Source organism: Hemitrygon akajei, chromosome 4 (assembly GCF_048418815.1).
Source record: "Hemitrygon akajei chromosome 4, sHemAka1.3, whole genome shotgun sequence".
Taxonomy (NCBI): domain Eukaryota; kingdom Metazoa; phylum Chordata; class Chondrichthyes; order Myliobatiformes; family Dasyatidae; genus Hemitrygon; species Hemitrygon akajei.
Window position 1 is genome coordinate 38,224,144 of NC_133127.1, and position 12,439 is coordinate 38,236,582.

General features: G+C 39.9%; 1 protein-coding gene across 1 annotated transcript in view; it reads left to right on the top strand.

Moving 5' to 3' along the window:
- abcg2a (ATP-binding cassette, sub-family G (WHITE), member 2a) overlaps positions 1 to 12,439 on the top strand; it is a 97,941-nt gene that overhangs the window by 60,630 nt on the left and 24,872 nt on the right. Inside the window, exon 9 of the mRNA XM_073042387.1 lies at positions 11,728 to 11,981. Within this exon, the coding sequence (XP_072898488.1) occupies positions 11,728 to 11,981 (254 nt within the window). The remainder of the gene's footprint in view (positions 1 to 11,727; positions 11,982 to 12,439) is intronic.

Below are 12,439 nucleotides of genomic sequence, written 5' to 3' on the forward strand. Positions count from 1 at the left end.
TTTCTTCTGATGACTCTTCCACGAAGGTCATATTTGTGCAGGTGTTACTGCACAGTTCAAGTAGATGGAGCTCATCAGCCTGGGTTTCAACTGATTTCAAACCTCCACTGCCTTGTGGCCATACCCACTCATGGGAAAGGCTTCGGGTGTAAACCCTGAGGACAAATCCGGAGCTGGAGTCCCTAAGGCAGTCCTGGCAACTCCTGTGACAACACTGGTGCCAAGCTGTATTGGCCCTTGCCCTTCCCTTGGACAACATCGGTGGCGTGGAGAGGGAGACTTGCTGCATGGGCAACTGCCGGTCTTCCATACAACCTTGTCCAGGACTGCACCCTGGTGAAGACTTTCCAGGCGCAGATCCATGGTCTCGCGAGACTAACGGATGCCATACATACACTGCACAGTAGAACAGTGCACCACCACTCTAGAGTCTGCTAAATCTTCCTGAAGGTATTTTGCAGTCAAATGGGGGTTTTGATTTGATCTTTCTAGCAATCCTACGAGCAGTTCTCTCGGAAAGTTTTCTTGGTCTTCCAGAACTCAGCTTGACTTCCGCCATTCCTGTTAACCATCATTTCTTAATTACATTATGAACTGAGGAAACAGCTACCTGAAAACATTTTGCTATCTTCTTATAGCCTTCTCCTGCTTTGTGAAGAAGAAGAAGAAAGCCCTTAACTCTGAGTAGAGTCATCGGGACGCCGTCGTGACGGCGGTTTTTTTAATCAGGCTTTCTTGTTTTTACGAGGCCGGGTTGCTAGCTCGATGCTCAACCCAGCACGGATGGAAAGTGTGCAAGGGAGCCGGCTGGATTCGAACTCGGGAGCCGTCGGTCTGAAGTCCAGCGCTGTTGCCGCTGTGCCACCAGCTGGCACTCCTGCTTTGTGGGTATCATTTATTTTAATTTTCAGAGTGCTAGGCAGCTGCTTAGAGGAGCCCATGGCTGTTGATTGTTGGGACAGGGATTGATAAAGCTTTGAAATTTGCATCACCTGGCCTTTCCTAACGATGACTGTGAACAAGCCATAGCCCTAATAAGCCAAATAAGGTCTGAGACCTTGGTAAGAGTTATCTGAGAGCTCAAATCTCTTGGGGTGCCCAAACTTTTGCATGGTTTTCCTTTCCTTTTTCCCACTCTGAAATTGGACAAAACAAAAATAATACACTAATCTTGCTTAAAATGTTGAAAAGAATGTTTTATCTTCAACTTTATGACTTTTGGAGATCAGTTCGTCTTCTACTCACTTAACTATTCACAGTAACAAATTTTGACCAGGGGTGCCCAGAAATTTGCATGCCACCGCACCTTCAGGTTATACATGGTGACATGTACGTACTCTGATAATAAATTCGCTTTGTACTTTGGTGTTCATACAAAACAGACTGAGTCTGCAGAGGCCAGAACTCGACCCACCTGGCATTCAGGATTGTTTAATGTCATTTCCAGTACACGAGTGTAAAGAGAACAAAATAATTATTCCTCCAGATCCGATGCAGCACCAAAAAACAGAAAAGATGAAGAACACAATAATAGTACTAAAAAAACACTGTAATTGCATAAGGTAGCTTATTGAATGTCATTAAAGTGCTGCTAGGCTGTATAGAAGGTGACTGATGGGAAATAATGAAGTAGTGGTGGAGTTAGTTGGTGGGGGTGTGGATCAGTTTTACTGCTTGGGGAAAGTAACTGCTTTTGAGTCTGGTAGTCCTGGTGCGGATGCTGCGTAGCCTCCTCCCTGATGGAACAAACGGCCCATGAGCAGGGTGGGTGGGATCCTTCATGATGTCACTGGCCCTTTTCCAGCACCTTTCTGTATATACGTCCTTGAGTCCGGGTAGGCTGGTGCAGGTGATGCATTGGACAGTTTTGACTGCCCATTGTTGGGCTTTCCTGTCGGCGCAGTGATGCAGCCTGTTAGGATGCTCTGTACTGCACGCCTGTGGAGTAACGTGAGTATGGATGTGCAAAGTCCAGCCTCCTCAGAAAGTGGAGGTGTTGGTGAGCTTACTTGACTGTGTTCTGAGAGGCTGTGTGTGATGCGCACTCCCAAGAGCTTGAAACTGCTCGCAGTCTCCACTGCTGTGCTGCCGGGTTAAAGGAGGAATGAGTGATGTGCATTCTCCTGAAGGTGATGACCTTCTCCTTTGTCTTGTTGACATTTAGGAAGAGGTGATTTGCCCAGCGCCAGGCCTCAAGTTCACCGCCACCTCTCCATAGGCTGGCTCATCGTTGTTGGTGATGAGCCCCAGCACCGTGTGCAGTCAGCGAACCTGACAATGTGATTACTCGTGTGCAGTCACGTGTGAGCAGAGTGTACAGTGAAGGGTTCAGTGCACAGCCCTGGGGTCACCTGTGTTGAGGATGATGGGGAGGGGGGAGCAGTTGTGCCTGTTGGTTACCCAGTTGCACGGTGGTGTGTTTAGACCAAGAAGTAGGAGTTTGTTGACCGAGGTCTGTGGGACAATACTGTTGAATCGCGAGCTGAAATCCAGGAACAACATTCTAACATAAATATACTTGTTTCCTTGGAACATCAGGGCGTGGTGAATGACTGATGCTATGGCATCTGTCGTAGAGTGGTTCTTTCAGTAAGCATATTGGTGAGTGTCCATTGTGGAGTGTCTGGTATGTACCATTATCAGCCTTCAAAGCACTGATTGGCATCAGTGCTACTGGGTAGCTGTCATGTAGTTCTGAAGGTGCAGAGTTCGTTGGTACAGGGATGACGGTGGCATGTGGGGACAGCCGCCTAGGTGAGTGGAGTGTTGAAGATGCCAGTGAGCTGCTGTGCACACTCCGAGTCCTCGGCCTGGCCTGTTGTCTGGCCTGGCTGCCTTGCAGGGGTTGGCTCTGCAGAGTCTTTCTCACGTTTGCTACTTTTTCAGACAGTGGCTGCTCACTTGGGAAGGGGGTAGCATTCGTGGCTGGCGTTGTGCTCCATGCCTCGTAGAGATTGTTTAGAGCACCAGGGAGAGAGGTGTCACTGGTACAGTCAACACGTTTTTCCCTTACAGCAATGCCCTTGATGCCAGCCACGTATGCAGGGATTGTTCAGACAGGTGTTCCTGGACTTTTTTTCCTCTGTTGTCAGTCTTTGCCCTCTTGAGGCTTAAGATGAGGTTTCTCCTGGCATCCATAAGATGTCAAACTTAACTACTGGCAATAGAAAGATGGTTTCAGAGACTAGTCTTAATTTTAAGTGGACAAAGGTTCATCACCATGGCCAGAAATGAGGTGGGGGGTGGTGAGACTTCAAGCCAAGCTGAAGCAGAGGGGGATGAGGCCACTCTGCCCGGCACCATGTTAGCAAATGTGCAGTTGTTGGAGAACAAAATTGAGGACCAGAGGGTAAGATTGCTGTATCGAAGGGAAATGAGAAATTGTTGTGTCTACGTTTTACCGAGAGGTGGCTTACTCAGAGTATGCTAGATAAAGCAATCAAACTTGAAAGCTTCGTGATGGACAGGATGAACTAAACTGCCGATTCAGCGAAGGCAACAGGTGGAAGTGTGTGTTTCATAATACACTCCCTGTGGTGCTCGTCTGTTGTTGAACTCGTCTTCCCACAACCTTGAACACCTAACGATCCAAGGCCGATCATTCTATTTACCAAGAGTTCTCCTCCATGATCCTGACTGCAATTTAAATAAAACCATCGGCTGACTGCAGTCAGACACTTGAGATGCTGCACAATGCCATCACCAAACAAGAAACCGTCCACCCCGATGCATTTCAAACCATAGTCGGGGATTCCAGTCAGGCTTGTGTGAAGAAATCCTTGCCTAATTACCATCAGCATATAACCTGTAGCATCAGAGGTCCCAACACACGAGACCACTGTTATCACGAGGAAATCTGCAGATGCTGGAAATTCAAACAACAACACACACAAAATGCTGGTGGAACACAGCGGGCCAGGCAGCATCTATAGGGAGAAGCGCTGTCGACGTTTCGGGCCGAGACCCTTCGTCAGGACCACTGTTATACTAAGATACGGAATACCTACTGTTTTCTGCCCGGGCCACACTTCGGAAAATCTGATCACTTGGCTATCCGTCTCCTACCTGCATACAGGTGGAGGGTAAAGAGCAAAGCTCCAGGGACTAGGACAAACAAGAAGTGGTTGCAGGAGGCAGAGGAGTGGCTACAGGGCTGCTTCAGATCAGTGGACTGGGCCGTGTGCAAGGAACTCATCTGTGCATCTGAATGAATACACCATGATGGTCACGGACTTTACAAAACAACTGTTGTAGACGAGTGTGTTCGCACAAAATCATTCAGAGTTTTCCCCAAAGAGAAGTCCTAGCTGACCATAAGAGCCACAGTTTGCTGAGAGTGAGGTTGGAGGCATTCAAATCTGTTAAGCAAGTAAGTTACAAGAGGTCCAGGTACGATCTCTGAAAAGCCACATCACAAATGAAGTGGCAATTCTGGACTAAACGTGAGTCACTGAAGGATGCTTGACAGCTGTGACAGGGCTTGAGGGCTATCTCCTCTTACAAAGTGAAACCAGGCGACATAGGTGACAGCAGTGCTTCGCTTCAGGATGAGCTCGATGCCGTCGATGCTTGTTTTCACTGTCAGAACATGGAGCAACCATCACAAGCTCCCACAGCCCCAATGATCATGTGACTTCAGTCCCTGATGCCGACGTGAGAAGGTCCTTCAGGAGTGTGAACCCAGTGAAAGCATCCAGCCCGGTCAGGAACCCGACCAACCTGCTCACTGAGATCTTTAACCTCTTACTTCAGCAGTTTGTGGTACCCATCTGCTCTAAGCAGGCTTCAATTATACCAGTGCCTAAGGAGGACATGGTAACCTGTCTCAATGACAATTGTCCACAGTGATGAGGCATTGAGAGGCTGGTGATGAAGCATATCAACTCCTACCTGAGAAGCAACTTGGATCCGCTCCAGTTTGCCTCCTGGCACAACAGCTCCACAGCAGATGCCATTTAATTGGTTTTTCACTCAACCCTGGAATATCTGGACAGCTCCAATGACGTATTTAAGTTTGCTGACAACACCACTGTCACAGGCTGAATCAAAGGTGTTGATGAATCAGCATATAAGAGGGAGATTAAAAACCTGGCTGAGCGGTGTCACAACAACAACCTCGCACTCAGTGTCAGCAAGACCAAGGAGATGATTATTGACTTCAGGAGGAGGAAAGTGGAGGTCCATGAGCCAGTGCCCAGAGGTGGAGAGGGTCAGCAACAATTCCTTGGTGTTACCATTTCAGAGGATCTGCCCTGGGCCCAGCCCAAGTGTAATTACAAAGGAAGCACGGCAGCACCTCTACTTTCTTGGAAGTCTGCGAAGATTCGGCATGACATCTAAAACTTTGACAAACTTCCGTAGATGTGTGGTGGAGAGTATATTGACTGGCCTGGTATGAGAACACCAATGCCTTTGAATGGAAAATCCTGCAAAAAGTAGTGGATACAGTCTAGTCCTTCACGGGTAAGGCCATCCCTGCCACTATCTTGTCTCACCACACATTATCTTTAAAAAAGCTGTGCTGTTCCACACAGGTAACAAGCTAGCACCATTGAGAGCTGAACCTGCACTAATACTTTTGTGCATTATTATATGTTCTGGATTTACTTGTCCAGGTACATGTGAAAAATGATTACATTATGTCTTTCCCAAGTACAAATAAATCCAACCAAATTAAAATCCATCATTTTAAATTCTTGTTCTTTAATTAAAGTAACTGCAAGTGATTACTTAAAGAGTTCTGATTACAAATTTGGATAATAGTACAATTAAAATTTTGTTCTTTACCAAAGTAATAGATGCTTTTTAAAGCAAAGTTAAATTTAAATTCGAGGTCTCAAGATGGCGCTCATGGAGTAAACCGCATCTAGGCTTTGCTCCAAACCTTTTACGTTTTTTTAACCTACAAACACCCCTTAAACTTATTTTAAAGGGGTCTAAACATATAGAATTTTTAAAAAACTATCTGAATTACTCTCAACTTGCTGAAATGTCTAAAGCAAAAGAACCGAAACAGACGAGAGAACCGTTAACTTTAGAAGTTGTTGTGAAGTTTATAGAAGCTAAATTTGATGAGCTGGAGAAAAAATTACTTGGAAGATTCTCACAGTATGACGATCGTTTGAGATCACTCGAAGATAAGTTCCTGACCCTTTCACGGGAATCAAAAGAACAACAAGCAAGCATTTTGGTTCTTGAAGAAGCTGCTCGTAAGAAGGATCGTATAATCGAAAAAATGCAAGAAGAGCAAACTTCGACGATCCAACAGATGGATCGCTATAAAGTTAAAATTACTGATTTGGAAAATCGTTCTCGAAGACAAAATCTTCGGTTAATTGGGATCCCGGAAAAATTTGAAAGCGGTGATCTGACCGTTTTCTTCTCCAAATTTCTAGTGGATGTCCTGGGCGAAGAAGTCCTGGATAACCCCCCGATAATCGATCAGGCTCACAGAGTATCCAGATATCGGGCAGATTCAAGTCTGAAACCACGGCACATAATTCTCAGGATCCATTATCCTCATATCAAAGAACGGCTGATTCGTGCGGCTCGTAAAAAAGGTATGATAACCTATCAAAATTTTAATTTTCGCATTCTGGAGGACTATAGCCCCGAAGTACTACGGGCTAGGCTGGCTTTCAGATCGGTTATGTCGAATTTTCACCAGAAAGGCTACAAGCAAGCGTTGCTGTTTCCAGCACACCTGAGAGTCACCCTTCAAGATGGATCTTTTCGGCTGTTTAAATCGCCAGCGGATGCTCAAGGTTTCCTGGAACAATGACATTTGATCGGGCTGATCAATGTAATTTAGCCTATAGATTTGGATCTGTTATAGATTGACGTTTGGGTTTTTTTTTTGATACGGTTCACATGTATTTCTTATATACGGTTAAAGCTCTCTTTTTTCTACCGGGCTTATTCTGATTTTATATTTTTATATATTATTAATCGATTAGTGTTGAAGATGACCCATTAGGGTTATTTTTTTTTCTTTTTTTTAATCGATATACGCTCTTTTTTTTACATTTTTAGCATTTGAATATTAAGATTTGGAAAAAATAAAATGGCGTTTCTTCTTCCCGACAGACTCCAGTGTTTGTAGCGTCATAACTGTTTTGATCTGTTTGAAAGTGTTAAACCTTCATTTATTGTTTTAATTTTTTTTAACCCTTTTGTTTATATACATTTATAACATTAATTTTATATTTTAATTTTTGCTATATCAACCCTTTTTTTATAATGTGGGTTGTTTGTATTTTTTTTAACTTTGTTACGTTTGAGTTGCCGTCTTGAGACAAGGGGGTAATTTTAGTATTAGATCGCTCGCTTGCCTCTGGCTTTTTTCCTGGGGTCTTGAGGGTGGTGGGAGGGAGATTTTTCTTTTTTTTTCTTTTCTGCTTGCTTTTTGCTTAGTTTTACTTCATGGGCTTATATGAAACTACAAAAATGGCTGCGGTGCTGTGACTTCCGGCTTCCCTTTGAACTTACTTCCCCCTTCCGGGTTCATGAGTTCACTTTTCTTTCAAACCTATATGTTAACTGTAATATGTATTGTCAATATGGATAAGACTATTAACTTTGTTTCTTGGAATACTAATGGTTTAAATCATCCGATCAAACGGAAAAAAGTATTCAAAGTATTCCATAGAATGAATGCGAATGTTATTTTTGTACAAGAGACTCATGTAAGGAAGGTGGATAGTCAGCGGTTGTTTAGGTTTTGGAAGGGCCAACAGTATCACTCAAATTCGCAAGCCAAAGTGAGAGGTGTTTCTATTTTTATAGACTCATCAACTGCTTTTATACATCATGAAACAATTTCAGACCCGCAAGGTAGATTTTTGCTTATTACTGGTTTGCTTTTTAATCAAAAAGTTGTTTTAGTTAATGTTTATGCTCCAAATACTGACTGTCCTGAATTTTTTAAATGCTTATTTACATCCTTTCCTAATCTGAATCAATACAGATTGATAATGGGCGGGGATTTTAATTGTTGTTTAAACACTTTGATGGATAGATCCAAGCCCATTCAAACTTTTCCGAACAAATCGGCTTCTCTTATTAATTCTTTTATGATTGATTCAGCTATCTGTGAAATCTGGCGTTTTCTACACCCTAATGATAAAGAGTTCTCATACTTTTCCCATGTGCATCATAATTACTCAAGGATTGATTACTTTTTCATTGATCAGCATTTACTTACAGATGTTATGGATTGCAAATATGACTCTATTGCTATATCTGATCATGCACCTTTGAAGTTATCTATTAAGGTGACGGATTCATATATTAGTACTAAAAGTTGGAGGTTTAATCCTGTTTTACTGCAGGACTCTGACTTTGTTAACTTTATTAAACAGCAAATTGATTTGTTTTTTTCAATAAATTCTACAGCAGACATCTCTAGTGGAATTCTGTGGGATACTTTTAAGGCATATATTCGTGGACAGATTATTTCATATTCTGCCGGAGTTAGGAAACGAACTAATTCTAAAATATCAACATTAGTTGATAAAATTAAGGCAATTGATAAGATTTACGCATTGACCCCTAGTAAAGAACTTTATAAAGAAAGGGTGGAACTTCAAATGGAGCATAGTTTATTATTAACCTCTTCGATTGAAAGTCAGTTAATTAAATCGAAAGCTCAATTTTATACATATGGAGATAAGTCTGGTAAATTACTAGCTAACCAATTGAAAATTGTTTCGGATAAGCGACAAATTACTAAGATTCGTAAACAAGATGGTACTCTGACGATTGATCATAAAGAGATAAATAAAGCCTTTCAAGATTTTTATAATTCTTTATATCAATCAGAATGTACTAAAGACTCTTCTATAATAAGTGAATTTTTAAGGAAATTGAATATTCCAAAAGTAACTGTTGAGGATAGTGTATTTTTGGATACACCTATTACGGAGTCTGAAATAGAAAAGGCTATTTTCTTAATGAACTCGGGTAAAGCTTCGGGCCCAGATGGTTTTTCTGCAGAATTTTTTAAATCCTTTTCTTCTATACTTTCTCCTTGGCTTTGTAAAATTTTTAAAGATGCATTAAGTATAGGTAAATTACCACAATCTTTTTATGAAGCTTCTATTTCCTTAATTCTTAAAAAAGATAAAGACCCCACTGAATGTGCATCTTATCGGCCTATATCTTTGCTGAATATGGATTTTAAGATTTTTAGTAAAATCTTGGCTATTAGATTAGAAAATATATTGCCTCGGATTATTTCTGAGGATCAGACTGGATTTATTAAAAATCGTTATTCATCCTTTAATATTAGAAAATTAATTAATATTGCTTATACTTCTTCATCTAAAATCCCAGAATGTGTCATTTCCTTAGATGCCGAAAAAGCATTTGATAGAGTCGAATGGTCATATTTATTTAATACTTTGCAACATTTTAACTTTAGTTCAAAATTTATATCATGGATTAAATTAATATATCAGAAACCTTTAGCTTCGGTTTTCACTAATAATCAAAGATCCCCTTTTTTTCAGTTATTTCGGGGTACAAGGCAAGGTTGTCCTTTAAGCCCTTTATTATTTGACATTGCTTTGGAACCCTTGGCTATAGCTATTCGTGAATCACCCAATATTTTAGGTATTACCCGTGGGGAGACGATGTATAAGGTATCATTATATGCAGATGATTTGTTATTATATATATATCTGATCCTGAAAGATCTATTCCTGCTATTTCTTCTTTGCTTGCTCAATTTAGTAACTTTTCTGGGTATAAATTGAATTTTAATAAGAGTGAACTTTTTCCATTAAATATGCACACTTCAATTTATAATCGGGTACCATATAGAATTGTCACAGACTATTTTACTTATTTAGGTATTAAAATTACTAAAAAACATAAAGATTTATTTAAAACTAATTTTTTGCCTTTAATAGATCAAATTAAGCAACTTGCTAATAGGTGGTCTCCACTATCTTTGTCTTTGGTAGGTAGAATTAATGCCATTAAGATGATGATACTACCTAAATTTTTATATCTATTTCAAGCATTACCAATTTTTATTCCTAAATCTTTCTTTGATATAGTTGATTCTAAAATATCTTCGTATTTGTGGCAGAACAAAAATCCTAGGTTAGCTAAAAAATATTTACAGAAGCCTAAGAAGGAGGGCGGCTTGGCTCTACCAAATTTAAGATTTTACTATTGGGCAGTTAATATACGGTATTTGATATTTTGGATACAAGATTTGACTACAGTTGCTGGCCCACAATGGGTAAATTTGGAATGTAAATCTGTGCAAGATTTCTCATTGATTTCAATCTTAGGATCTTCACTTCCCTTTTCGTTATTTAAAATGAATAAACAGATAACTAATCCTATAGTCAAGTATACATTACGAATCTGGTTTCAATTTCGTAAATTTTTTGGTTTGAATAAGTTTATACTGTCAAGTCCTATAACATCTAATTACTTTTTTCGACCATCTTCCATAGATCAAGCCTTTTATTTATGGAAAACAAAAGGTATAACATGTTTTCGTGATCTGTTTTTGGATGATAACATTATGTCCTTCGAACAGTTATCTAATAAATATAATTTATCTAAAACCCATTTTTTTAGATATCTACAAGTTAGAAATTTTTTATATAATGAACTAAAGTCTTTTTCGAAAGAATGTCCATTGGACATTACAGAAAGAATTTTAGCTCTTAATCCTTGTCAAAAGGGCTTAGTTGCTATCATTTATAATATGATTATGAATCTACAACCAGATATATCTGAAAAAATTAAGAAGGAATGGCAGGAAGAACTGCATTGCCCTATATCTGCTGAGCAATGGGAAAAAATTTTATTATTGGTAAACTCATCCTCTATCTGTGCTAAACATGCTCTAATACAATTTAAGGTTGTACATAGAGCTCACATGTCTAAAGATAAACTTGCTCGATTTTATTCGTATGTTAATCCAACCTGTGATAGATGTCATTCTGATATAGCTTCGTTGACTCATATGTTTTGGTCTTGTCCTTGTTTACAAAACTATTGGAAAGATATTTTTAATATTATTTCAAGAGTTTTAAATATTAATCTCCAACCACATCCTTTTACTGCAATTTTTGGCCTACCAATGATAGATAATAAGTGTTTATCCGCTTCATCCCAACGAATGATTGCATTTATTACACTAATGGCTAGAAGATCCATTTTACTGAATTGGAAAGAAACTAATCCTCCAACTGTATTTCAGTGGTTTTCCCAAACTATTTCCTGTTTAAGTTTAGAAAAAATTAGAAGTGTGGTTTTTGATTCTTCAGTTAAATTTGAGGAAACTTGGAGACCATTTATTCAGCATTTTCATATGAATTAAACGGTCTGATCCTGAACCTTATTGCCACTATCCTGAATTGTGTGGATGGAGGTTGGGAGTCATAGGCACTACTGTATATATATAACATTATGCGATTGCCCATGTTGGTTAGTTTTTTTTTATTTAGTTGTTGTTGTTTTCTTTTGGGGTTTTTTTTTTCTCTTAAATCATTTATATTATAATATGAGTTTGAGAGATTCTATGTATGGATCAATATATATTTGAATGTCAATCAATCTATTATGTACTCTCAAATGTCTTGTAATAATATTTTTCTTCTGTTTTTTTTTTAAATTAATAAAAAGATTTGAAAAGAAAGAAAATTTAAATTCTGTGGGTTTCATTTGAGCAACTAAAGTATTTTCTTTTTTTCTTCATCATAGAAAAGGCTCTTGATGAATCTGATTTAAGCAAGGAAATTTCCATAGCAGAGAACTTGGAAGAAGAATTCTCCAAATCCAACTACTACACGGAGATGATGTCTGAATTAAAAAAGGCTGCTCGGGAAGAAATTGCAAACTCGACTTCAGTTTCGAGAAAGATCACCTATGCAACTTCATTCTTTCATCAAATCAAATGGGTGGCTAGACGATCGTACAAAAATCTCTTGAGGAACCCCCAGGCCTCTGTTGCTCAGGTAAGGTTGAAACTTCATGGTTTTAATTGTGACTTCAGAAATTCAAAACCAGGGACACACAAATAAAAATCCAGTGCTGTATAAAGGCTGCCATAATGGTGTTATAACAAACAAAATGCTGGAGGAACACAGGCTGCAACTGTGGTCCAAAATACAGCAGATATTTTGGGTGGAAACTCTTCACTTGGACTGGAAGATGGAGGTGGAGGGAAGGGGTAGAGCAAGAATTGTAAAGTGATATTTGGGTACAGGTGATGAGGCAGATGGAGGAGGGGAGAGAGAGAGCAGGGAGGTGAAGGTGGAGTCAACAAAGGGATGCGGTTGATGGAATCTGATGAGGGAGGAAGGCAGAGAGCATAGAATCAGATGAAGGAGGTGGGGAGAGCAAATGGAAACAGTAGGGAGGGGAGCCATTGGGAGGAGTGTGTGGGTTAGAGGCAGATGGATTGGGTGGAGAG